Source organism: Pholcus phalangioides, unplaced genomic scaffold (genome assembly GCF_987345545.1).
Source record: "Pholcus phalangioides strain wild (caught in Gottingen) unplaced genomic scaffold, Ppha-v1.0 ptg000008l_1, whole genome shotgun sequence".
Classification (NCBI taxonomy): Eukaryota; Metazoa; Arthropoda; class Arachnida; order Araneae; family Pholcidae; genus Pholcus; species Pholcus phalangioides.
In genome coordinates this window covers 5,140,594-5,167,678 of record NW_028301601.1, presented here as the reverse complement: position 1 = coordinate 5,167,678, position 27,085 = coordinate 5,140,594, and the positions used below count along the sequence as shown (strand labels likewise).

The window sequence follows — 27,085 nt, the reverse complement described above, 5'->3', positions numbered from 1 at the left end:
TTCAGTCTATCGTCACGCATCAATTGCGTAAACCGGAAAGAGAACGTCACAATGAATAATTTTCTTCACAAATGTTTCTCTGACTCAAAACATTTTGCAAGACAGACTTACGAATTGGTGGCACAATCCGGCTAACGTGAAGTGCCTCAATGCACGAAGCCCTTCAAAGAGAGCATTCTGTATTCTGATGGGATAATATCGTCACATTATTATTTTGTATAACTTGATGTAAGGAGTTGTTATAACGTCGGAGGAATGAGAATCCGTGAGGTTACAAAATAACAATAATAATAAACTTCTAGTAACTAATCGCACGCACGTACTTATGCAAAAAAGAAAATTTTCTATAAAATTAAAATTATGGATGTAGTGGATGGAATATAGTGTTTGCAGAAAAACTGTAATTTTTATTAATTTGCGATATCATCCAACTGGACACATAGCTAAATAAAACATGAATGGGTATCAGTTTACGAAAAGTTGAGATGCACCCACGCTGGCCTATATAATTATAATTAGCAGAAATAATTATCAAAACAAAATAACTTGACAATATTTGATAGTTGTTATTATTGACCATTAAAACTGATAAGAAACTAGAATTTTTATAATTTATATGAACATATTTCTTAAATATGTTCAGTCAAAATTTTTGTGTCGCATGAAACTTGACAATAGGCAAAAATATGGAATTGAAGATAAATTTGAATAGATTTGTCACCATATGCTTCTATCAAATTACTAAAGGCTGTTGCGGCACACACTAAAATATTAAATCAGGATCACATGCATTTTAAAATGTAATTATCACGGCACACTTTCCGATTTCTGTTAAAATCTTCACTTCGCGCGCTAAAAAAAGCACAAAGTGTTTGTACACAGAATTATTAAATTACTATAAAGAAATTTGATTTTCAACAGACATGCCGCGCTTCTTTTTCTCCTACTTAATCTCCTGCACTTGCGAGTAAAGGGATGTTCGAATCCCTAAAATAGAAAAATAAATAAAGATAATAGATATTTTTTAATAAATCACAAATAATTCAGTAAAACAATATTTAGGAAATAAATCCCGCTGACCACTGTTATAACGGGAATCGTTATTAAATATTTTAAATGTTCAATTTTGAAGACTAAAAAAAGTTAAAACGTCGGAAACTCAAATACCAAATCAGGAAAAATTCATTCAGAAGAAACATTTTTGTATGGATATTTTTCAGTATTTTGGCATTCTGTGATGGTATCATGTCATTTTCGATTAATAGTTTTCCTGAAATATGTACGACATTATGGCTCACGAGTCTCCGAAGAAATGTCTGGGTATCGTAGCAGGCTGCCGACCGAAATCGTAAAGATGCCTTCGAAACCAGTGGCCAAACAGAATTGAAGATTGGGTTATAAATTAATTCATATGACCTATAGCAGAAGCCTCTGCGACTCATAGGTTAAAAATCCCTGATGTACATATGGCCTAATTGTTCTGTGGGAATGGTGAACACTTGACAAAATGAAACCCCTCCTCCAGAAAGGTGTTGATAAAATGCAAATGCTCTAGATATGGAAGAGCCCAACTAGCAACATTTCGTCCCCTTGTTGTAATGGAATAATATGGAACATATCTGCCTTGGATAACATTATTCGTCACTGAGCAGAGATAGTTATTATACCAAACGCGCCCCCACGTTAATATTCCTCAGGAACTATTCCTATTCCAACGTATAGGGGGACGCGCACTGAGCAGAGATCAGCAATCTCTCTACTAACGATCTTGTAAATATGTTGTTGATCATCCCGCAAGAAGACTTGGAAGGCAAGAAGACCGAATCGGTCGGGATGCATTTTCGCTGGCTGACAACTCAAACGAGACGAAATCATCGCTAGGGAATAAATGCTATAAAATGTATGTAGTGGAGCAAATTTTGACCCTATATATTTCATAGCCGATGGCCACACGACTAAATCCGTGGATATTAATTTTCAAGGCGATGGCAACCGACTTACTCCGATTACTCATTTGATTATTCGCGTCCTCGAGTCCGTGAAAATGTTTCCATTTCGCGACATAAATTTGAAATTTCCTCACGTGTATTCAAATTCGTTTTTCAAACGTCGGCAGCGCGTCGCCTTCAGAAAGTCTTTTCACACCCATCATACAATTTTATGAAACCATTCATTATACATTCTTTGATCGGTGATTTATTCTGGATTTTAGGTTTGGTCAGCCAATGAAAGGATTCGAAGCAATCCTGTATTCAAAGATGCAACAGCATTATATTGTTTCAAGGGTGACAGAACCAGAATTATTGGCATACAAGGAAATTCTACCTATAACAAATTCAATAATACTATGATTGTAATGAACTGCATGTCTACCTATTGAAAAAAAAGCATAATTATTTATGGCTGTGTGTGTGAAACACTATAAATCCCAATTATGCAGTCAATACTGACCAAATACACCCATGATAGACTTCAATCTGGCACTAGTTATCCAAAAATATTTACATTCGCATGTCATTCCGTCTTTATATAGTCTATAAAAAGAATTTTTAAAAAAAGTTAATGTTTTCGACTGTGAATGTTTCTGTGGTCACATCGTCTCAACGCAATCCACCAAATATTGCCCACCAAACACTTACTGAATGCTCGTAACATTATGATTAATAATAATATTCGTTTTAGGTCTCTGTGAGTAGCATAATAAGTGCCGTATTACTGCAAATTGATTCTCGAATCTCAATTCCATTTTATTTCCCATTAAAAACGTATTTGCGACCATAAAAGCGCATATCAATTCATCCAAGTAATCACATATTAGTTTTAGAATTTTATCTCGAATATGAATTTAGATAATTGTCGAAGATTTCGAACTTTCAAATGTAGATCCTAAAAAGAAAAGAAAGGAAAATATATGACATTGGAATCTCGTTTCCGAATTTGGTTTAGTGGGAGAATATAAATTAAGGGAACGTTAATTTATTCCTTTTTACTGTATACAATTCACCAGCAAAATTCGGCGAATCAAAGCAATATCCTCATGGGTATTCCGGAAGATTTCGTAAAATTCGTTTAATGGATTCTTGTAAAAGGGATTTCATGAATTCAATAGTGTTAGATGTTTACTTGAAGTCTTCCTCTTGAGTTTAAAGAAGGTTCCGGGAGTGAGTGGCGTGTTGAACCCATTTGTTGGGAGATTATTTCTCCCACAGTTGATATAACAATAGTATTTGAAAACCAAATTATTTATCTTCCCTGAATTTTCAATTAGAAGAATAATAATGATTCGAGTTCTCTCAAATGAACAAATAATTATTTCTTGTGATGGGTGATTGTGTACGAATGCTAATTAAGATGAAAGTAGTACAAAAGTAATAAATATTGATGTGTGAGAGATATCAACTTCATTTTTCACAATCATGTTGCCAGTTATATAGAGCAACTTTTCTGAAAATTGCAGTTGAATGTTATGAATGCTCAGAAAAATATAGATGATAGAGGGAGCTGTATTCAAGTTTGCCGTCGTTCTGGTTTTAATAAATGCACTGTCATGAAAAATGTATGAAAAATTTTCCTCCCACCAATCGAAGGCTCAATTATTTGATCATTTTTGTCGCAACACGGTCATTTTCTGCACACGAGGGCTAATTAGACCGGGACCTACAATTTATTGCCGATTCCGAATGGCAGGCTTGTTTTTCTTTTTATACTCGTCGAGGGGTTGGTGTGCTCGATGGGACCCCCTCGATGGGAGACTCCTTCCGGTAGAGTCAGGAAAGTTTTCTGACCAGGACGAACCGGGTATCGAACTCGATACACTTTTAAACATCCCTTGGTACTTTAGGCGAGTATTTTATCGACCTGGGCTACCGAGCCCTCGAAGACTCAATAAAGCCATGGAAAGAAAACGTCAATGTTTTATATTGAAGCTACAGTAGACAACTCCATTTTTTTTCTAACTTTTCGAATCGAAAGGCTGTGTCATCAGTTTGGCCGCAAGTTCGGACAGAATATGTATCCTACAAATCATTTTTCTGAAACCTTTAACTTCTATGCCATAGTTTTATCATTTGCTTCTCCGCGATGTACTCGAGCTAATTATCAATTAATAAGGAACTAATAAGTTCATGATGATTGATTTATTCATTAAAAATGGACATCGACTTGGTAAATGTCTAAAATGGAATGAAATTAAAACGTTTGCAAGCGTATTGCACATCAGTATTAGAAACATTATTTCTGAGTCATTGCTTGTATAATCTTCAAGTTCAGAAATTGATTCTATGATACGTGATATACTTCCAAAATATATATATATATACATATTCTAATTTTGGCATTGGTGGGAGATTCAATTTGCACGATGGAATAAATGTCATTGTTTCATATCATAGAGACAAAAAAGAAACCGGTTAGTAATTTGATTATAAAAATATCATATTGAAGTTCGTAAACTATGCACAAATGAATAAGTGAAAGAAATAATAAGTCGCCTTTGCGGTGTAGTGTGCACGCTAACATTCAAACGAATTCAAATCAAAAATTACTAGGAAAGCAATAAATAATGTCTGGTGGCCGAACCATTTTCTATAATTCCCTAGAATTATGTAGAATGGCCTTATCAAACGGTGTTGTGCTTTTTTTTTGTGCGACTAATTTGGGGTAAACACACACACATGCACAGCCTTCCCACCGCTACTTCCTCTCACATACATTTGAAGGGTTTTTTTAATATTTCTGTTCAGTTGGAAACTCTCAAATAGATATCTCAGTCAATGAAGTCCGGAAAAGAGTAGGAAAATGATTGAGAGAACCCCTATATTATAAAGGTTCTCTCAAACATTTTCCTAGAGAAGTATCTAGAACTACGTTTCATTGCTGTTCACTAATATTTCTCGTTGAACCGCTATTGGAAGTCCTACAAATTCCTAGGGTTCTGCGGAACACTACTTTACTGCATACCAACTCCGGTCATATATCCTCATACAAATTTCCAACCAGTGTTTTGGGTTAACTACAAGTTTTGGGTAGGAAATAGTGGCACCATCTATACCGGTGGTCATCCCAAGCTCGATATGTAAAAATAACTTGTTTCGAATATTCTCCCCCGGATTGAAACCCGCGTACCTTCATGGTGGAAGACGAGCATCTTACCACTGCACCACTCGTGAGCAAATTTCCGCTGGAACACTGGGTGGCATGCTCTGTGCTTCAATTATGTTCACAGGAATTTCAGGGAATCGATAGTCTCAATTACAGCATCATCAGATATTTATAGTCAATCGAAAACAGTGAAATGTCGCACACACAGCTACTGTGATGAGAAGAATAATGAACTCGAAAAAATAACAAAATAAAAGTAATGGAATTACTAAGTTTCATAAGAAATATTTTCGAGCCAATAAGTGTTCATTCCGAACCGTTGAAATTTGTGGAAGATATTTAGTTACATATAATAAAAGAAATAGTTAAAATGGATAGTATGAGCATCTGTCCAACTGTTATCCAGTAATTACTTGTACGAAGTGTTAAGAGTGAAAGAAAACCCGTATATATTAATAGAGTTTAAATAATTAAAATATAGGGTTCGACTTATTTCTCTCTTTGTAGAACTTCACAATAACTCTAGTCGTAGATGAGGGGAATCAACTCCGGTCAATGAAAACATTACTATATGTTTACATTACTAATTAGATACGGAATTTCTTCACCTTTAACCAGATTTCTTTTCGTGAAAACACTACATTGTGAGAACCAACTACCCTTATCGATCAATTCAATAAAAAAAGTACACGTTTTTGCCTACGGTAAATTCAAGCGGAATGAGTGATTCAAATCTATATCTTGCCATGTCTTTTTAACTTTGGTTGGATACTCATCCAACTGAGCGATCCTGCTATTTCTTCCACTGATGGCTCATCCATCAAGTAAATATTCTCCAAACTATAAAGTAACTGCTCGTAAAACGTTTTCTCTAATTTCTGATCCTTATCGACATCTGTCATCGCGTTTTTAGCTGCGAAATGCCGTTGTGGTAAGAAATTTGAGAAATTGCACGCCAGTTTGACCACGATATCTGATATGTATTTTCAGTGTGCCAATGACTGGAAATATATGTAGCGTATTTTTACGATGTATATGTTTTTGTGCAAAAAATGGCCTTAATCAGTAAATCTTGTACGAGTGAAAGTTCATAGACGGCACTGTCCCTTTGACCTTGGAATGTTTTCCTAATTTCATTGATAGAATCACATGAGCAAAGCTAGATTAAAGATAATAACCTTTGATCCATGTGTGTCAATTTAATTTTAGAGTGAGAGACGAACGCAGAATTCTATCTTTGAGTGCGAAGGGGGATATTGAGATAACCTTTGACTCAACTCTTCGCAATTATACCCATTAGTCATGGCTCCGTTCCCAACGTGTGAAGGGCTGACAAGACTACCGCCAGAGCGAATGTATATGTGAAATATACAAGGTGCCTGAATCGACAAGCATATAAAAATAAACAACAATGAACGGAAAGCGACAAAAAATTGCATTATTTGCTGCATTGTGCTTAGGAAAAAGTAAACGTTCAGTCAAAAAAAATTTGACCGAAACTGCATAAGCCTTTATTACGGTTTAAGAACAGAATAATACGAATTTAGACATAATTCAGAAATTAAGCAAAAAATTGATTTGACAGAGGACGCGGTAGCTCAGAAAACAAAATATAGCACAGTCGACGCTCGCTATAACAACCCCATGTTATAGCGACCATTCAATTACAACGATAGATAGGATATGTCCGAAATTCTTCCACAGGACAACTATAATACGACGATTATAGCAACTATAATACGACGATTATAGCAACTATAATACGACGATTATAGCACTTTCGATATAACGACCTTCCCAATATAATGTCCGTTTTCGACGGGACGAAGAGGGTTGTTATATCGAGCATCAACTGTATTTTCAAATCACGGCTGGTATTTTGTATAAATACACTATTTTATATGTTAGCTGCAGCGTCATCTGTTGTAAAAACTCTAGTATAATATTAAAATTCTCTTCGAATGATAATTTACTGTTTTTCCCCCACACAAGCACAATTCCTCTCAATCTTTATTCTCTTCCTTGAATTTTTATATTTGTCTTCAAATTGTCAAATGCCAAGTGGCTGTCATGAGTTTGGACATTGATTCGACATTTCCCCAAAAGAAACGCTCTGACAATATATCAGATGACAATTGACTGAAATGAACAGAAGAAAGAAACCTCAGAACTAGTGCTACCGGCCTTAAACCATCGATTGCAATGGGCTGTTTCATTTTCTACCCGTTAATGGAAGAAGTAAACTAATATTATAACTGTCCTATATACTTGAAGTTCCATTGCTTGATGAAATCAATTATTTTCTCCAACTCGATAATTATATTGTAAAAATTATGATTCTCTGTTTTAATACAGTAAAATGTCTCTTTTGCGGACACCTATAAGAAATTCGTCCGTAAAAAAGGGGGGGGGTGACCGTTAATCAGGGGTTTAAAATTCATACTTTTATCAAGACGAGCAAATTATTATTTGGCCGTAAAAGAGGTGTGAACGCATCTGAGGGGTGTCCGTTAAATGCGGTTCTACTGTATTTATCTCACGTATTTGTCAAGTTCAATAGTTTTCCGTGGAAAAAAGATTAATCCTCTGTGATTTTCAATGGCCCTAATTTTACGGTAACTAGTGATTTTAGATATGATTGGTAAATTTGTTCACTTTTAGGAATGATTGGCAACTTCACATATATTTCTCAATAACATATGGCCTGCCAAGACCTATGAAATGCTTGTATGCATACCTTTTGGAGCAGAATAATGAACACGAATTAATGATGACGATAAATTATAAAAAACTGAAACATTATTCGCGAAGCGCTGTAGTTGAAAAATGTCTCGTAAACATTTATTTTCTTCCGTATACATTGCAAAAAACGGACATCAATGCCATTTGTAACATTCAACAATTCATAACATTTAAACACTGAAAAGAAAGAACATCGCCAAAGTTTCCGGAGCTCGATCACGCGTTGACCGATCGATTATAATGGAATGATTCACTTTGATCTGGTGATAGAAAAAAAGTGATTGGTATACATATATATTAGGGTGGATCGAAAAATCGAAATCTTGATAAAAAAAATCGGCTTGGGGTTCAAAAGTTGTCTTTTGAGAATACTAGCATAAATGCAACATTTTTTTCAACTTCAATTAATTTCTTCCCCCGAGACACTTAAATATTTGCCAAAAATCGATTTTTATGCCAATTTTGAATAAAATAAATTTAAAAAAGAGTTAAATAATCGATTTCACAGGGAAATAGTATAGGCAGAGAATGGAAAATCATTTATTGTTTGTTATTAAATGTATCAAATTATTTAGTATAGTAAAAGTTATGGTGAAAATAATCATGCCATACCCAAGCAGTTGAAAGATGCATTCGCCTAGTGTCTGAGGCGTTTGAAAGTGTGAGTAAAGAGAAGAGACATGGCTTCATATTGAATAGGATAAAATCAAGAAGCCAAAATCAAACATTTTAATACCAGTATGTAAATCTTCAAATTAATACCATTAAAAAAGCCATTATGTAAGTTCAATTTTTATAAGTTTTATGTATTATTGCTTTGATTTTTAAATTTATACTTTATGTATTATTATTGAATTATTATTATTTATAAGTTTATGCTTTAATACACCTGAATACTCTGCAAAATTTATAAACATTTTTCATTAATTTACAATGTTTTAATACATTTTTATAAAAGTGTGAATTTTTAACTATTTTTGGGGCACTTGGAACACCGGAAAATATGAATGGATTTCAATAAAAAAAATTACGCAAACTAATACACCCAAGACACAACATTTCCACCCCAAGCCAAAAGTAATTTCGAAAAAAAGATTTTTCCTATACTTTTCGATCCATCCTAATATACTCTGCCAAAGCCCGAAATTTGTCACTTCGCGAATCGGTCAATTGCATTAAATATTGACCCGGCCAGTTCGCTAAGTGGCCGGCGAACGCAGGCAAAAGACATGATTCGGGATCATCGTCAAGTTGGCGTATTTCTTCGTGATAATTCCACATGCATGTCCACGTTAATTATGGCAACCCATCAAGAGGCAGTCATGATGCGGTTACCATTTTCTTCCCCCAAAAATTTGGTAAAAAACTCTATGTTTTCTATGTTTATACAGTCGAATCCCGTTTTAACGACTACCGTTATTTGTTGTAGCGAACACTTTTTCTAAACTCCCAGATAAGTTTTCATAGGAACAATGGAATTACTTTATAGCGAAATTTCATTATAACAAAGTGTTTTCTCTGGTCTCCTTGCGTTCGTTGTAACGGGATTTGACTGTATAATCATTTTCAAAGTTTTTTCTCTCAATTTTCACTCTTTTTTCTCTCGTCACATTGAGCCAATCTTGTACAGCTGCTATATATAGACATGACTTATAAATACTTATTTCACATATTTGTCATGTTCTATTTTTTTCGTTTTTTTATTTCAATCCAATGTGATTCGCCAGTGGGGCCTCATTTTCATCCATCAGTGATTTTTCAATGATTTTAGAAATGATTAGCACCTTTACTTTCGCATCACTTTTAGCAACATTTGAATAACAACAACAAATAACATTGACAATAATGATAATAACTTATCTTATTTTTATCAAGAAAATATAGTCAGCCTAAGCCTCTAGCATGCTTGCGGCATACCCTCTAGAGCAGAGTAATGATCAGAGAGCAATGGCGGATGCACTGACGGCGTATCATAAGACGTTAAAACATTGTTCCTGGACTTGCAGTAATGGAAAAAAATCGATAGAACTTCAGAAAATATTTACATATACATTGCAAAAACGAAAACCAATTTGCAATTTGATTCGTAACATTGAAATAAATCATAACACTTAGACACTGAAGATAGTAGTTTCTAGAGCTCAGAATCACAGGTTGGTTGTCTGGTTGTTGCCAATCACGCTGCGGTTAAATCTACTGCTCGTAGTCCTAAGGTGTTCAATGGCTGTTCTCTCGTCATCGACGACTTGCTCACCTTTTAGGCATTTGCTGAACGTTCCGAAAGTGTCTTTAAAGGCTTGCTGGAACTTATGAGACATTACCTGGTAGAGGATAGGGTTGATGGTCGCGCTCATGTAGTAGGAGAATCCGGAGATATTGTTGAGTGTCACGTATAGCATCGTCACAATCGGTGTCGGATCCGTCATGTATATCGCCATCAGTCTCTGAGCGTGGAATGGGCTCCAACAAAGGAAGAACGAGGTGACCACTGCAACTAGAAGACATTTTGGAATCAAAAACAAATAACAAAATATACTGAATATCCATTTATTCATTATCAGAATAGTTAATTTAAAACGAAGCATCATATTTACTAAAAGGTGAAGGTCATATATATATGAACTCATTCTGAAGACAAATAATTTTGAGCAATTTAATTTTTAATGGTTTTATAAATATTGATGGATTTTATATTAGCCATTTGGTGTTAATTTTCATACGGCTCCTTATCGCTTGGCTGCAATGATACATTCCCTGATTAAGCTCACGCCAAAATTCATTTGACAGGAAGGCGTCTCTGAGCCTGGAACTAACTTCCTTTCAGGCCTCTCGAAAATGCAATATTTTTTAATTATGTCAAGCTTAACTTACGCCTATCGCGATCAACAAATATTTTCATGTTACCTATGCAATCGTTTCCCAAACTTTTTGAATTCCCGTACTACCTATACTGAATATCCGTGCACCACGGCATCCCTTCCATAAAACTCGAAACGAATCTTTGATATTGCTTACATTACATATCACATGTATTGTGAAATATTGGAAATAATCAACTACAATTTTTAAGCACTAAATACATAAGAATAGAAGAAAACTAGGGCAGAGAACTTCCGTAAAGGGACTGGGACAAACGAGGAAAATTTCTAAATAAGGCACCTAGGACAGAAAGCTTAGAAAGGAAACAGAACTTTTTATGTTCGCTTTTATTGATTTTGAAAAGGCCTTTGATAGAGTGCAATATTACACACTTCTCAAAATTCTGAGTATAATAAACACAGCCAAAGAATGATAAAAAAATATTTACTACCAACAAGAAGCAGCCTTCAAGATAGACCAAGAAATCACCGACTGGTTATGCATTGAGAAAGGAATAAGACAAGGATGCATTCTATCACCAACTATTTTTAATATTTATAGTGAGATCTTTAAGGGGGTTGGGTGCACTCAAATTTTCCCAAAAAAACACATTTTCCAATTTTTAACCCGTCTTATGTCACTTATCCTCTCAATTTTTTAATCAAAATGCATTTCAAATTTCTCTGAGCAGAAAGTAACCAAAAAAAGGAAAATACGATCACATTAATGCGCGGTAAAAAAGAGAGAGAGATGTCTATTTACATTTTTTTTAAGTCTGCGGATTTTTGAGTCCATTGAGAAATAGTATAATCTCCTCTGGGGTTGCGTCTCTCTCCCTCCGCTGATTCGAGTCGAACGTAGCGCGCATGCGCTAATTGCGCTCGCCTCCTTAAACATTATCCAATGAGCATCTACTAAATCACTCACGTGTGGACACTTTTCAGAGCAATCGGTAAGTTAAAATTTAGTTACCAACTAAATCACTTACCATATGTAAACAGGCTTTGAATGAGAGTAGGTAAGTCAAGGAACCGTAACAACTCGTCAAAAATGAGTAGCAATTATCATCTCACATATTCTTATTTAAGAAAATATCGAATTATATTTGATTTTAAATAGGACTTTATATTGTTCGCGTCTTTTTTCTACGAATTTATTTTAGAGTACATCCAATCAGACAAAGACGATAATTGTGAGGGGGAAAAAAAAGAGCGTGTTTTCAATCTTTCACACGGGAAGTTTAAGGGCTGCTTTGTTAGGTGCACACACACGCGGCGTAGCAACAGCAGCGAAAGAATATGGTGTGTCTATTTCTTCCCTTCAGCTCCCGACGTAATATTACGTCAGAAACGCTGAACCGGTTAAATACTATAAAATTTTATGTGTCTAACTGTGTTAAAGTTTTTGTTCTACCTGTACTAAAAATATTTTTAAACTATTTTAATATAAACTGGTGGCATTCATTATACACATGCTAATGTTGTCACTAAAATGTTTTTTTCTCAAAACACTAAATTTCTTAAGGAAACATTTATTTTCTGGACATTATGCCGAGGCGAACTTGGAAAGAAAAGTCATCTTGTCTCCCCGGGACTCTCGAACCCAGGCCCTCTTGCATACCGGACAAGCATGCTACCATCTACACCACTGGACACGCGACCATGCCTTCCTTATTTCACGCACTGTGGCGTGAGGCGCTGAAGTAGAGACATTAGTAGCCTCTCTTAACTTCAAGAAATGGCCCACAAGTGGGACGCTTTAGAGAGAGAGATAGCTGGCTTTTTCTCAGCCCAAGATATCAAGGAAGCATTTATTTTCTGGACATTATGCCGAGGCAAACTCAGAAAGAAAACCACGACACAGCGCGTGAAGTAAGGAAGGCAGGGTCGTGTCTCCAGTGGTGTAGATGATAGCATGCTTGCAAAAGGCCCTGGGTTCGTGTCCCGGCGGAGACAAGATGACTTTTCTTTCCGAGTTCGCGTCGGCATAATGTCCAGTAAATAAATGTCTCCTTGATATCTTGGGCTGAGAAAAAGCCATCTATCTCACAAACTTTCTTGTTTAGAAAAGGAACAATTTTTTCTGACACCACTCATTCAAATGTCTTGAAACCTTGTATGTTTCTCAACGTTATCGCCACGAACGAATATACTATGGCGTTATATACTACTTTGACACGAGCTTTTAGGATTTTAATTGTTGAATATTTTTTTCTTGAATTTTAACTTTAACACGCAACTTTTTCAAAAATCAAAATTTACCCATAAACTTTTTTTAAAATAATTTTAGTAAAACATCCTCATGTAACACCATAGTGTTGAGACACATACAAAGTTTCAAGACATTTGATTGAGAGGTGTCCGTAAAAATATTCCTTATCTAGCAAAAAACTTAGTTTCGTGAAAAAAAAAAAAGCATTTTAGTTGATAACATTAGCATGTGTAATGCCTGCCAGTACAGTTTAAACCAAAATACATTAAAAATATTTTTAGTATAGGTGGAACAAAAACTTGAACACAGATGCAGAAAATTGCATAGTATTTAAAAATTAAAAAAGTTGGAAAATTAGTTTTTTGGAAAATTTACGTGCACCAACCCCTCCCCCCCCCCCAAAGAACCACTCGAAAACATTGCTGGTACATTGCAGATATTAAAGTAGGAAGGGAAGATATAAATAACATAAGATACGCAGACGGCACAGCAAACAACATTAGCTACATAAAACTCAAAAATGAATGGAGCAGTAGAATCCATTGACAGAGTAGGAAAAGATTTTGGCATCGAAATAAATGCAAAGGAAACAAAAATCATGATTTTTAATGAAAAAACAAAGAAATAAGAATTTAACTTTATATAGAAAATGAAAACATTGAAATAGTGGACAGACTCGATTATCTACAAAGTTACGTAACAAATGATGGGAAAAAGCAATATGGGAGTAAGAAGGAGAATTCACACACACACAAAGCTTGCTAAAGAATTCTTTTGGAAATGTTTCTTATGGAATTCTTAGGAGGAACTTAAACATGAAGTAAACAACAACGATCCTTAGATGCTATGTGTGGTCAGTCCTACTGTATACATGCGAAACCTGAACACGGAACAAAGAAATCAAAAGAAAGATCAACTCATTTGATGTTTGGTGAAACAGAAGAATGTTAAAAATAAAGCGGGTCGACGAAATCACCAATGAAGAAGTCAGGAGGAGAACTGGAAATCTCGACACTTTGATAAGAAATGCCGCGGTGAGGAAGTAGAAGTGTATGCACAGGACACGACACTGATTACTTTCAGACCTGTAGAATTGAAATTTTGGAAAATTGTCTGAAAACTGATGAACATATACCAAGTTCTGGAAACCAAGAAGATTTGTGATGCATTTTTGATCACTGATTTTAAACGTGGCTCATTTTTGACTATCATGTGAAAATTTTTCACAAAAATTGATTTCGGTATAACAGGAAAAAAATCTATAAAATATGTATTATTCCAACCTTTTAATAGTAAATTAAATAATATTATGTAGCTTTCAATATAAAAGTGGCATAGGGAAAAGAACAAAAGCAGTTTAATTAATAAGAATTTCCTTGTTTCTATGTATTCACTGAGAAGAATGTATACATACATACGCTTTTGAATTCGAAAATCGGAGGAAATTTGAGGAAAAAAGCCAACAAAAAAACTAACGGACAACGCTTCTTTCCCAACTTTTCTCTGTTTTTGAATTCAGATATCTCTGCGAATATTGCACTTGGAAACGTAGAAATTTCTGCGCGTTGGCATCAAACGACTTTTTAATTTGTTTTTTGGGCACAGGTTGTCCATATAAAAAGTTATTTATTTCATTTTAATAACCATAACATCCCTTGAAACATGAATGACGTAGCTGAAATTTCTGGCTTCGCACATTTACATTCCGCAAGAAAGACTAGAAGGATACATGAGAGGATGTAAGAAAAAAGGAAGACCGAGAAGAATGTGAAGACGGAGGACCTGCAGGAGTGGAATGGACAACAGTATTGTTTGTTAAAGACACAAGATCACAAGTAGGATGTGAAGCGCTGATTGCCAAACTTCGAACTGGAGTCGGCATCTTACGATGGTGAAATACACACGTCATTTGTGCAACAGAACTGAATGAAAATGATCTGGCGAACCCCGTAGGGAGCATGCGCGAACCCCCTGATAAAAAATTTTAATATTATATTTTACTCTCTCTCATATATGGTCTAGGCCATAGTTTCCCAACCTTTTTTGTCCCATCGCCCTCTTTTTCAGAACTTTTTTTCTCCCAGCGCCCAACATAATCTCGCCCAACATAATCTCGCCCATAGAATCCTATGCTATACCCGTAGCTTCTTCCGCCCTCCTGGAACATGCCATCACCCCCCAGGGGGCAGTTTCCCAAACTTTTTTGTACCATCGCCCCCTTCTTTAGAATTTTTTTCTCCCATCGCCGCCCCCAACGCAATCTAACCCATGAAACATTCCATCGCCCCCCAGGAGTCGTTAACGCCCATGTTAGGAATCACTGGTCTAGGCTCTATCGGCCAGTGCCAATCTTAGTCATTGCCACGGCTAACGAGTGAGACTATGTCTGAAAAGGCTGTACTTCTTACAAAGACAAAAATAACCGATAACACATGTCATATAGCTTCCAAAGGAATAGTCATTCAAACATGAATTCTATTCCATAAACAATGATTTCTGTTTCACCAAAGGCAAGGCATAGATGTATATATTTTGAAACTAGGTATATATTATTTTATAGGTTTATGAGCAGATGATTGAATATCACAAAATATGCGAAAATGTAATAATCCAATTATAAAAGAGAAAAGTTTCACGAAGTGCCCAAGAAAGACATGGAACATTTTCACTTAACCCAATTTTCTTTAACCATAATAGTTCCGTTTTTCTTCAAAAGATAGCGCGGCAGCAGTCATGGAATTGCTGCTTGTTGCTATTTGAACAGATTTCCACTGTAAAAACTACTGAAACGTCAGTCGTCGGCAGAAAATGTAAATGTGCTTGTGATAAAATTTGTCATTATTAGAGAGAAAAATCCGTCTTTTTTTATGCATTTCTGTGAAAACCACGTCTTGAAGTTCTTGAAATTTTATTTTTCATGTGGCTTTTTGGATCACCCCGTGCAAGTGTGTGCGTACAGTATTCGATAGTTAAGATTAGGATGTAAATAAAGTTTAAGTCATACTATACCCAGCATCTTCACTATAGTTTTCCGACTGCTATCCCTGTTCATGGACTTGACAGCGACATCCACTTTGGAGTGGGATTCACACAGATGAGTCGCCTTACGAAGCTTCAATCCGATCCGAACATATAAGGCGGATATGACTACCATCGGGGCCACGAAGAACAGAACCGTAGACACAGCGAATGCGTGGGAATGCATGTGTTTCACGGCACAGAACGACGCATCCGGCAGCACTTCGCCGGACGGTAGCCTTTGGTAGATGATACCGAATTGCATGGCCAACGGTATAGCGCACAGCGCCGCGATTATCCAGATCAGAACCATCGTCTTGACGGCCCTTGATAGCTTGGACATCGTGTGTGCCTTCAGGGGGTGACATATAGCCACATATCGCTCCACCGTGAAAGCAGTTATGGTCAGTATCGAAGCGTTGGTCGAGGTTTCGGCGGTGAAACCACGGAGGACGCAAAACACTTCGCCGAACATGTAGGGCGAAGGAACCCACAGCTGATACATCTCTTGAGGAACGCCCATGATCAATAACAACAGGTCACTCACAGCGAGGCTGAATAGATAATAATTCGTGGCCGTATGCATGTATCGGTTCCGGAATATCACAGTGCACGTGCACATGTTTCCGATCACACCAGTGACAAGCAGCACACCGTACAATAATGTCATCAGCACAACCGTCGCGAGGCCACTGCGCTGCACGCCGATGTCACCGTGTCCACCGAGCATGAAATCCAGTATGTCCAGAGACACGTTGGCGTACAAGGAGACATTCTCGATGAACGACAAGCCATCGATGTCATACGATTCATCCATTGTTTTTCTGTATTCCGACTTAGATATGCTTTCTTTCCCTAATATAAATGGCGGGAAATTTGCAAAATGTTTCCTGTCATCTTTTCCAGACTTGACTTGTCCTCGGCGTTGCCGCTTGTGTGTGGATTTTTCGGATCTCTCATTTCAGGGAAGGACGCATTATTCAGATGATGATGACCAACCTGCATAAAAAAGATGTAAATTAACTCGATTCTTACAATACATAATATATACCAATTAAAGAACAATTTAAAGTTTCCTTACAATGATTATTTTTTGACGTATTTCATCAGGGCGCGTCTTGGGGTTTGCGCATGAAATCTTTCAAGATTAGAGCATTTTCTTGCGATTATAAGTATGCATATTTGTATTTTCACTACCACACAAGTGCCACCCATACCAGACTCTGGACCCCATTCAAAAATGATAGCACATCATGGGAGTCTTGAGAATTTCGTGGCTACAAAAATGTTGGGGGGGGGGGGGCTTTAGCCCCGATATTATATGTTTTGTGTGGGAGTAATCGTCTTTGAAGAATATAGAATAATACTGAAAAAAATTCATACCCAAAAAAGGAACACACAATTAAGTTATATTAACAAAAAAATTTGTGAAGATTTTGGATACAACTGCCCTGTCTCCAGAAAAAAAAATGGCCTAGTGCGACCGGACAGCCCTGCGGGTGGTCATTTACATAGACCTCCATATTTTACCAAATCTCATGGCGGCCACCGAGAAATAATTCATCCATATTCAGAAAGCTAAACACACTATTATATTTAGCTTTAGTATAGTATTGTACAGTATAGTATAGTTAGTATATTGTTTAGTATAGTATACTAAACAATATACTATATTATATATTATTTTTTGGTATAGTATAGTTAGTATAATATTGCACCATATATACTTTATGCATCGCTTTCTAAACTTTTTTTTTTAAAGTGAAAAGTCTTTTAAATCATTTTTATCATTTTTGTGACTAAACCGGGCACATCTCCGGAAAGTTAGCATAATAAATTGTATACGATAAGGGGAGGCATATTAACAGTCTCTTGTATATATTTTGAAGTAAATTAATGTTCAAATTCTCTTATATAAAGAGAAATTTCCAAAAAGTGCGAGATTCAAAGAAATTGCATTGAGGTTTTTCAATCATCGATCAGCAAAAGTTTTTTTTTCTTTGAGGTTCCAGCGGCGTTCCATCATCCTGAAAAATATTTCAGAGAAGCGATCCGTGTTAAATGTTATCCTACATTAATTCAATGGAATCTTATATTTACCAAAATGTGTTACGATGAAGCAAACAAAAATAAATGATTTTTATGGGAACCATCGAAAAATGTGAATTGATCAACGCATTCTTAATTTCTTAGTTTTTTTTTCATCGTCTTTCCCATTTCCGATTTTACGAACTAATTATCAAGTCCGTATAGGTTTCGTGCAAACGAGCGTGGACTGCAATAACAGATTTTCCACAAATTTGTTATTGATTATTTTCTGTTATTTGATTATTTCGAGTATAAGCTCACAGCATTATGCGAATGAGCGAAGACGCGTGTCCAATGCTATGTTATAAGAGAAGTGTTTTAGCATAAAACGCGTGTATGATTTCAAAATAAACAAACTGAAGTCAAAAATTCAATAGCAGCAAATAATCGTTTAGAAATTTGTGGAAAATCCCTTATTATTCAGTTACTTTCAGCCACACAATTTTGAAATTACAGCCCGCACAATATCGCATATATATTTTTTTAATTCTCACGACATTTAGTTGGAAATTTCATATACGTTGCAATATAATTATATCTGGCAATCAAATTGTGAAAAACAAAACTTATTTCTTGTGCTTGCGCAATTACTAATTCATTTACTAAAACTATTCATATCTCATAGAATAATAATTTGTCACTTTCTGTATTTCTACACAGTATGTTTCATGTATAGCGCCATATTTTCTGTAAATTTCGTAAAAATTGCTTGAAAACTCGGCATGTTATAAGCAAAAAAATAATACAATGAAAATTGGAATTTTTAAAGAAAATATTAATATTTTTGTGGCTATACGAGCTATTCTCTCACGAAAATGCACAGAAGTATTGCGCAAATTTAGTACAATATTCTGTTAAAATTACGCGTCATTTGCAACTTTTTTTGATACGGAGAAGGGTTGATCAAACTATTTTTTTTCTTATTTAATTTTTGTGGGTTCCTCTTATTTGTCACTGGAAATGGTGAGTACCAATATCACTATATATGTCCGAAACTTCCAGAATGACTCACAGATTATTTTCCTAGAAATTCGAGGGGAAAAAAATGTCTATATTCCAAAAAACCCATGGACTTTTGGAGATATTGTGTATAATCCAACAATTATAAATTTTATACGCATGTATGTTATGAACGTATGTACGTACGTATTTATTTATTTATTTTGAATTCTTCTCAATTTGACATTTGGATCAAAATTTATAATCATTTATTGAAAACAAATGATTATAAATTTTTTTTGAAAGTTAAATTTCTTATAAAAGTTATTTGAAAGTGCTCCTTATCAATTATTAAATACCAAATCCCCCTTGATATGGATTGCGAAAGGCAACGTAAATAACTGCGACTGCAATTTAATCTGAACCCACGACGTTGTAAAAATTGAATGATCGAATGTCTGTGCGATTTTTAACTTAAATTTTCATGTGGGATTAGATTTTTATCAACTTAAACCTCGAAATAAGGTAGCAAATGAATAAAATATATACAGTGTATTGAAAGAGGATCTCTGTCCCAAACACAGAAAGAAATGAACTACGAATTTCATTCGTACAATAAATTTCGCCTTCGTGTTCTAAAGAAGTCTAAATTTTTCTGATAGAGTCAAAAATTGATACAAAAGAAGGAACTTATCGGCTGGTTCATTTCTTCTATTTCCATTCGATATAACGAATTTGAACTTCCCCGTGCAGAAATTTATCAAGGATGAGATTGATTTTTGATCAATCGATACGATACGGGTATGGGGAAAAAAGGGTTTAGTCTGATGCGAATTTTCCTACTTTTTCTTATACATACTGCAGCGAAATCCCGTTATAACACACTCCAAGAAACCAAAAAGTCTGGTTCATTATATTCGGTCTAATAAAAACTGGTAATGAAATCCGATCTAAAAGGAACGTATAGAGACGGAATCAGAAAATTCGTTCGTTTTATCGGGAAGATCGTTATTGTCCAGATTCGCTATAGAGGGGGTTCGGTGAAATGAATTTACAGTATGGCTTAGGGAGAGCTTCGAACCTCGCTACAGCGAATCGGGCTTATAACGAACAAACATTTATGGTTACCTCCTGCAACATGTTATCTTATTTTGGACCAGATACTGTAAACTTAATTTTCGGTTCCTTGAAGTTCGTTTAACACTCAGTAATTTGTAGATAAATTCATTCTTTTTTACCTCTTACCTTAGGTTGAATATGAACCAATCACCTCTTTTGAGCTCCGTAGTCTCTAAGTTGATGAGATAATCGTCGAAAACACCAAAGACTGTTTGGAGGTCTCGTGAGTTTAGAGGTGTACTCGATTTGTCCCTGTAAAAAAATTTCCTGATACGGGGGTAGAACGGAAACGGCAATAGCATCATCAGGGGGAAAAGATTGATACCTTAACAAGTCCCACATCGGGGGGTTAGTTTACTCACCTCTGATGAGTATAAAAGAAAAGGCAAAATGTCGACCGCTGCCGTTCAGAATCTGCAATAAAATGTAGGTTCCGGTCTAATTCGTCCTCGTGTGCGGAAATGGCAGTGGTGCGAAAAAAAAACGATCAAATGATTGCCCCTCTTTTAATTCTTCTTCATGCAAAAAGTAATTAACAACTTTTTGATAATGCAAGGAGCATAACAAAATAAGGTAAATGGCCCAATGTATAAATCTTCTAAATTTCCTCAATTAAATTTATTATATATTTTTTTTACGAAATTATTTCAACGATAAAATTTTAATATCAAGCTTATGAAGTGAAGATTATCTGCAGTCATTAAGAAAATATAAGCAGGCTTTAGCCGACGGAACTCGACATCACTGAGCGTATCTGAGCTTAGCTGGTAATTTTTCCCAGGAGGATTTTAACAAGTACCTATCCTCACATGATTATAACAGCAGTTGTAATCAAATTCGTTGTATTAGGGTGGTGCATTTAAATATTAGAAGTATTAGAGCTAACTTTGACCAGCTTCTTGTTTTATTGAACGATTCCCTTGATTTTATTGATATACTTGTTTTATCTGAAGTATGGGTATTTGAGGACGAGATCAATTTTTACACATTGCCAGAATTTAATTTATTCACTTGTTGCAGAAATGACAATAGATCGGGCGGTATTTTTGTATATACTAAAAAATCTTTCCATTTCACTCAATTGATTAATTTTACTATGCAATCTGGAGAAGCAATAATACTTCTTGATGATACTTTAAAATTCTCTATCATTAGCCTATATAGATCACATTCTTATCCTGCTAAGCAATTTATTGAAGAGCTTGAAATCATGATAAAGAATAACAAATGCAACGATGTACTAATAATAGGCGACATAAATATTGATATTCTAAACAATGCCCCAGGTATGCATTGTGACTATCAGGACATGTTAAGTTGTCATGGTTTTACACCCTTAATCATGAATACAACTAGATCTCTCTCGCAAACCTGCATTGATCATATCTTTATTCAAAACTCTAATAAAATTAATGAAATTTCATCATCTATTTACAATACAGAAATAACAGATCATTTCCCTATTATTTGCAAATTAAACTTTAATTATCATGCTTTAAAATCAGATGATAAGATGGAGAAATACATTAGGAAAACGGATTTTATAACACTAACATCTTACTTAGAAAACTATAATTTTGTTTTTAAGAGCCACACCCCTGGACTCATCTTTGATGAATTTATCTTAAAACTGCAAACTCTACTACACAATCATTCTAAATACTACCATCAAACTCCTAACAAGAAATCCTACAAACCTTGGATAAATTCAGACTTAGTCCACTTAATTGAGATTAAACAAAAATTATATTTAAAAACTAAAAAATACCTATACGATATAATGTTCAAGCATGCTTACAAAAATGTTGCAAAGCTTGTCAAAGACAAAATAAAAATAGCTAAGCAAAACTATTACACAGTACAATTTTTAAATTGCCAAACGTCAACTGAACGCTGGAAACTAACGAATAAAATACTAGGATCCGACTTCAAAAATCGCATACTACCCACTGAAACAAATTTACGCCTCTTTGCTAATAACTTTAACACTCATTTCATAAATATCACACAACAAACAATGGTACAAAATAACTTTCTACAATTCGTATGTTCCAATGAAAACTCTATTTTTCTTGCTCCGACAGATATTGGTGAAATTACAAAAATTGTAAGGTCCTTGCGCAATTCGGCAACTTGTTTTGATATCATAACTGCTAAGGCTTTAAAAAGTCTTCCTTCCTGCACTTTACAAATTCTTACAGATCTTATAAATAATTGTATTGAAAATGGGGAATATCCTAAGTCTCTCAAATCAGCAGTTGTGATCCCTATTTACAAAAATGGAGATTCAAATTGTTTGCATAACTATAGACCTATTTCTATCTTATCTCAAACCTCTAAAATTTTTGAAACAGTTATTAAATCCAGAATTTACTGTTTTTTATGTACTATTAATTTTTTTTCGAAAAATCAACATGGTTTTTTACCTGTCAGTAATACAGAAACTGCTCTATTGACATTCACTGAATTTGTTTATAAGAATATAGATCATTCTAAAAAAAACAATAGGAGTATTTTTAGACATCAAGAAAGCATTTGACAGTGTTAATCATAGTATACTACTCTCGAAATTATATGCTTACGGAATTAGAGGAAATGCATTTAGTATCATCAAATCTTATCTTGGAACAGCTGTCGTATGGTCCGCCACTTGGCGATTATTTGGCGCCACACATGTCTGATGGCCCGACGAAGAGTCGCCAAGGCCGTCAGACACTACGGACGCCGAAAAAAAAGCGTGCAAAACATAATAGAAACCACCAAGCATAAAAATATAAAAAAATATCAGTTAAAAAAAAATTACACCTGGCCCATTTTTTTAATAATAAAAAGATCGGGGCATAAGGAATTCCGGGCATAAATATTCCATGCATTAAAACTAAAACCCGGACCCTTTTTTTTAAATAAACGGATCCGGGCATGTTGAATAAATAAATAAATATTCTATGCATTAAAACTAAAACCCGGACCCTTTTTTTTTAAATAAACGGATCCGGGCATGTTGAATAAATAAATATTTATGCATTAAAATTAAAACCCGGACCCTTTTCTTTAAGTAAACGGGTCCGGGCATGAAAAATTCTGTAGGTTCATTTTAAATAATAAACCAATAAAACAGAAGGCATGGCAATGGATGAATAACTAATAAATACAACGAAATAATAAAATGGTATGATACAACCTGAGCAGTAGATAATCCAAATAACTAGAGCTACAGAAGGGAGGAATAATAATGAGAGAGAGAGAGAGAGACGCGCTGGAAATGGAACAACGGCTGCTTAGAATTTTTGAAAAAACGCGGTGAACAAAAGAAAAATCCTGTTTGTTGAAGCTAGCGCCATCTAGTATCACCCAACGAAACCGGAAAAGTGTTAAAAAATACGGCAACCCAGAGAAGCATTATGACGGTCTTGGCGACTTATAGCGAGAAAAAAGTCGCCAAAGTCGTGGCGGACCATACTGCATCTGTTCCCTTATCTTGACAATAGAACCCAGATGGTAAAATACAATAGCTTTCTGAGTAATGTCATGCAAATAAAAAAGGGAGTCCCTCAAGGATCGGTTATGGGCCCGCTGCTATTCATAATCTTTATTGACGATCTTTGTAACCTCGACATAGTAGGTAAAATTATAACCTTTGCTGATGACACAGTCATACTTTATTCAGGCACGGAATATTTGCCACTCACTAACATTATTAACAACGACCTCATCAAAATTATAAATTGGTTTCAATGCAATGATTTACAAATAAATGTAACAAAAAGTAAATTTATAAATTTTTCTCTTCAATCCATTCCTCAAATCAACCATAATATAACTTTCCATGTATGTTCACACTTCACCTCGTGCACGTGCCAATGTCTTGAACAAGTAACATCCATTAAATACCTTGGCGTTCATATTGACCAAAATTTGAAATGGAAATCGCATATTAAATACCTTCAAACTCGGCTCCGTTTCATTTTATATAAGCTCTATCATCTGAAACCGTACATTAATAACCATTTCCTTATAACATTCTATTATTCAATGTTTCATTCATATTTAATGTATGGTCTCTCAGTTTGGGGAGGAGATTATCTAACTAATATTAAGCCTATTATTTCTCTCCAAAATAAAGCTATCAGATGCATCACTAATGATTATGTGACCCCTCTAATTGATCAATTTCATCGATTAAGAATTCTCCCAGTGCGTTACCTCTACTTTTATAAATCCTTATTAATAATAAAAAAACACCAATACTCCTTACCTCTTAACGTATCCCGTACTTCTGCTCGTCTAAATGCCATCTACTCACTGCCATTAGTTCATAAAAATATTCTTAAAAACACTTTTGCTTTCTGATTCCAAAATTCTATAATAATCTACCCAGAGAAATCACTGACACTACTGCATTCACTTCCTTTAAAAAACGCCTCAAACTTTACCTACTCGAACTCATTAACATTGAGTCCCATTTCTGATTACATCCTCTAACATTATGCTTAATTAAATCATATCTTTAAATCACCTCCCATAATCCTGTACAAATTCATGTGTTGGCTCCATATTAATTATGTATATCGTTAACATGATATTCATATTTTTTTTTCTTTTGTTAATTTTGGGTAAATATTAAGTCTATATTAAGAACTCATGTTGATATTATTCATATGTAATTTTTATAGCACCTCCGCCGTTGCATGAGAATATTCTTTATTGTTTATATTGCAATTTTTAACATATTCATTTTTTGTTAATTATACTATTTTTATCTGTAACTACTATCTTTTTTAATAATATCACTGTACTATATTTTTTAAACCTATTCATTGTAACAACCAGTATGGGACATCTGTCTCCTTGGTTGCCAATAATATCATATAACATGTATTCACACAAATTTTGAAATAAATTTGAATTGAATTGAATTGAATAATTTCTTTCGAGCAGGGCTATTCCTCGATTACTGAGAGAAAATTCCGTTTTTTAAACCTTTAAGCGGTTTTTAAAATTTTCCTCATCCGCATTATAACTGCCACGTTGAAAATAAAAGCTTGTTGAGAACCGAGATATTTTCAAGGTGACCGCAATAAAGCAGATCGAGTTTGACGAGATACCTCGGAATTTACGATGTATGGGTTAAGCTGACTTAATACGGATTAAACTTGACTAAATCTTTCCCAGAACCGTTGATTAAGGCATTGAATCTGGCCCGAGCTCTTACCCTCGGCAACGTATTGGTATCAGTGAGTTGTACATTCCCCATACAATTTTATTATTGGGATTTGATTCAATTAATTATTTCAAAGTATATGAATGAATACTTGGAACAATAGTAATGTGTGATACATTTTATTCATGTACACTTCGTTTCGTTCGTTTCATTTTAATCAAATTTCAATAAAATCATTTATATAATTTTAAGTAATTCTTTTTGATACCCATGATAATTGTTTCTTCACAGCAGCCTAACGGATGTTAAGTCAACCTAATAGTTCGAAGGTGCTCGTCTATACGAGTATTCATATTAGGATTCAGGTCTCTTGAATGAGATGTCAGCTTTCTGACAGTTTCAGAAGTTACCAAACTATAAAATAAGGCTGTTGTGCGAGTCAAGAAATAACAAATAAAATATTTATTTTGTAATATTAACAATTTATAGAGATATTTGGGATTAAATTACACATACCAATATCTTGACCGGATATCAGGAACGTCTAAGCCAACAATATTCTATAAATAAATAATTATACAATTTTTGACGACCCCTCACGACTTGAAGAATTAATCACAGATAATAGTAACTACAAACTGTTAATTTCAAATTATCGGACAAAGCTTCAGGAAATCTGTTGTACATTCTCGTCAGAAGAATGTAATAGACATTAGAAGAAAAACATACTGTGTAAACATATTCTTCTGGGAAGTCAGGTAATTTTACCATATTGATGGACCCTTTGACATCAATAATGATTTTTTTAACATCCATTTATGGTTTTTTTAACATTTTCATGAATTCTAAAATTCCTTTCAAAAAATTATTATGAATATTGGAAATTTATCTTCTTATATAAATTGGAATGATAACTGTAAATTGAATACATATCTCAAAATTTATAACTATACCAATCTTCCAAATCATAACGTACATTAGATTCAGAATCTCACATTTTTTACTTCGTTACTATATGTTTTTTCTGAAAAATAATGGAAGAATCAAACAAGTGGAACTTATCTAAAAGAAACAAAACTTATATTTACTTCTCTGTGTTTTTCCAGTGGATTGAAGAAACAGCTATGAATGAAATGCATATTTCAAAATTTGCAGATATATGTCTTCTCAATAAATATTTCACATTAAATTCAAAATCTGAAGCGTTGATTCTTCTTTGAAATATAAGTTTTCTCAAAAATAATCGAAAATCAACAAGTGGAAATAATCGTATAGAAAAAAAACATGTATATTTACTTCTCTGCGTTTCCTCGAATTCCGAATTTTATTCCATCGACAGGATTCCCTGATTGGGATACGAAAATTGTGGCGAGAAAACTTTGTAAAGCGAAGTTTAAACGAATGAATATGTCCGGGGGCGATGTTTCACTGTTGTCTAAGAAAGTGTCTTGAAGGAAAAGACCAAAATATGTTGTTACCAGAGAAGCATATCCAGCGACATTCCTGCCATCTGGTGGAACCACAAACTAAACTTCAGAATCGATTTCAAACACATCCACAGTTATTGGAAGACAGGACGCCTTTATTTCTGGATCGTTCTCATAATTATAGAAAAAACAACGTCAATTTATTTGCGTTTGTACCCCATACTCATAAAATAACATTCCGGTGGTGTTTTGATTAGAGAAAATATCTTTCTAACTTTTTTTACTTGATTTTGTTAACACACAGGGTTTGCAATGACAAAAACTGGGGGGTTCTTTCCCATTATGGTGGTAATATTATGTCGTAAAATAAATATCTCTACCTTACTCTTATAGTACAAAGGTAAAATTGTTATGAGAAAAT

General features: G+C 34.7%; 1 protein-coding gene across 2 annotated transcripts; it reads right to left on the bottom strand.

Annotated features, from left to right (window-relative positions):
- Positions 1-8,738: 8,738 nt before the first annotated feature.
- On the bottom strand, positions 8,739-26,665 carry LOC149083540 (pyrokinin-1 receptor-like). 2 transcript variants are annotated; one of them, XM_089235373.1, is made up of 4 exons: positions 26,534-26,665; positions 25,754-25,797; positions 15,922-16,929; positions 8,739-10,336 (listed from the first exon to the last, which is right to left on the bottom strand). In XM_089235373.1, the coding sequence occupies exons 3-4, from the start codon at positions 16,745-16,747 to the stop codon at positions 9,990-9,992; spliced, it is 1,173 nt and encodes a 390-aa protein (XP_089091499.1). In that variant the 5' UTR covers positions 16,748-16,929; positions 25,754-25,797; positions 26,534-26,665; the 3' UTR covers positions 8,739-9,989. The 2 variants fall into 2 exon arrangements, with proteins under 2 accessions (XP_089091499.1, XP_089091498.1); XM_089235372.1 differs by lacking the exon at positions 25,754-25,797.
- Positions 26,666-27,085: the final 420 nt, after the last annotated feature.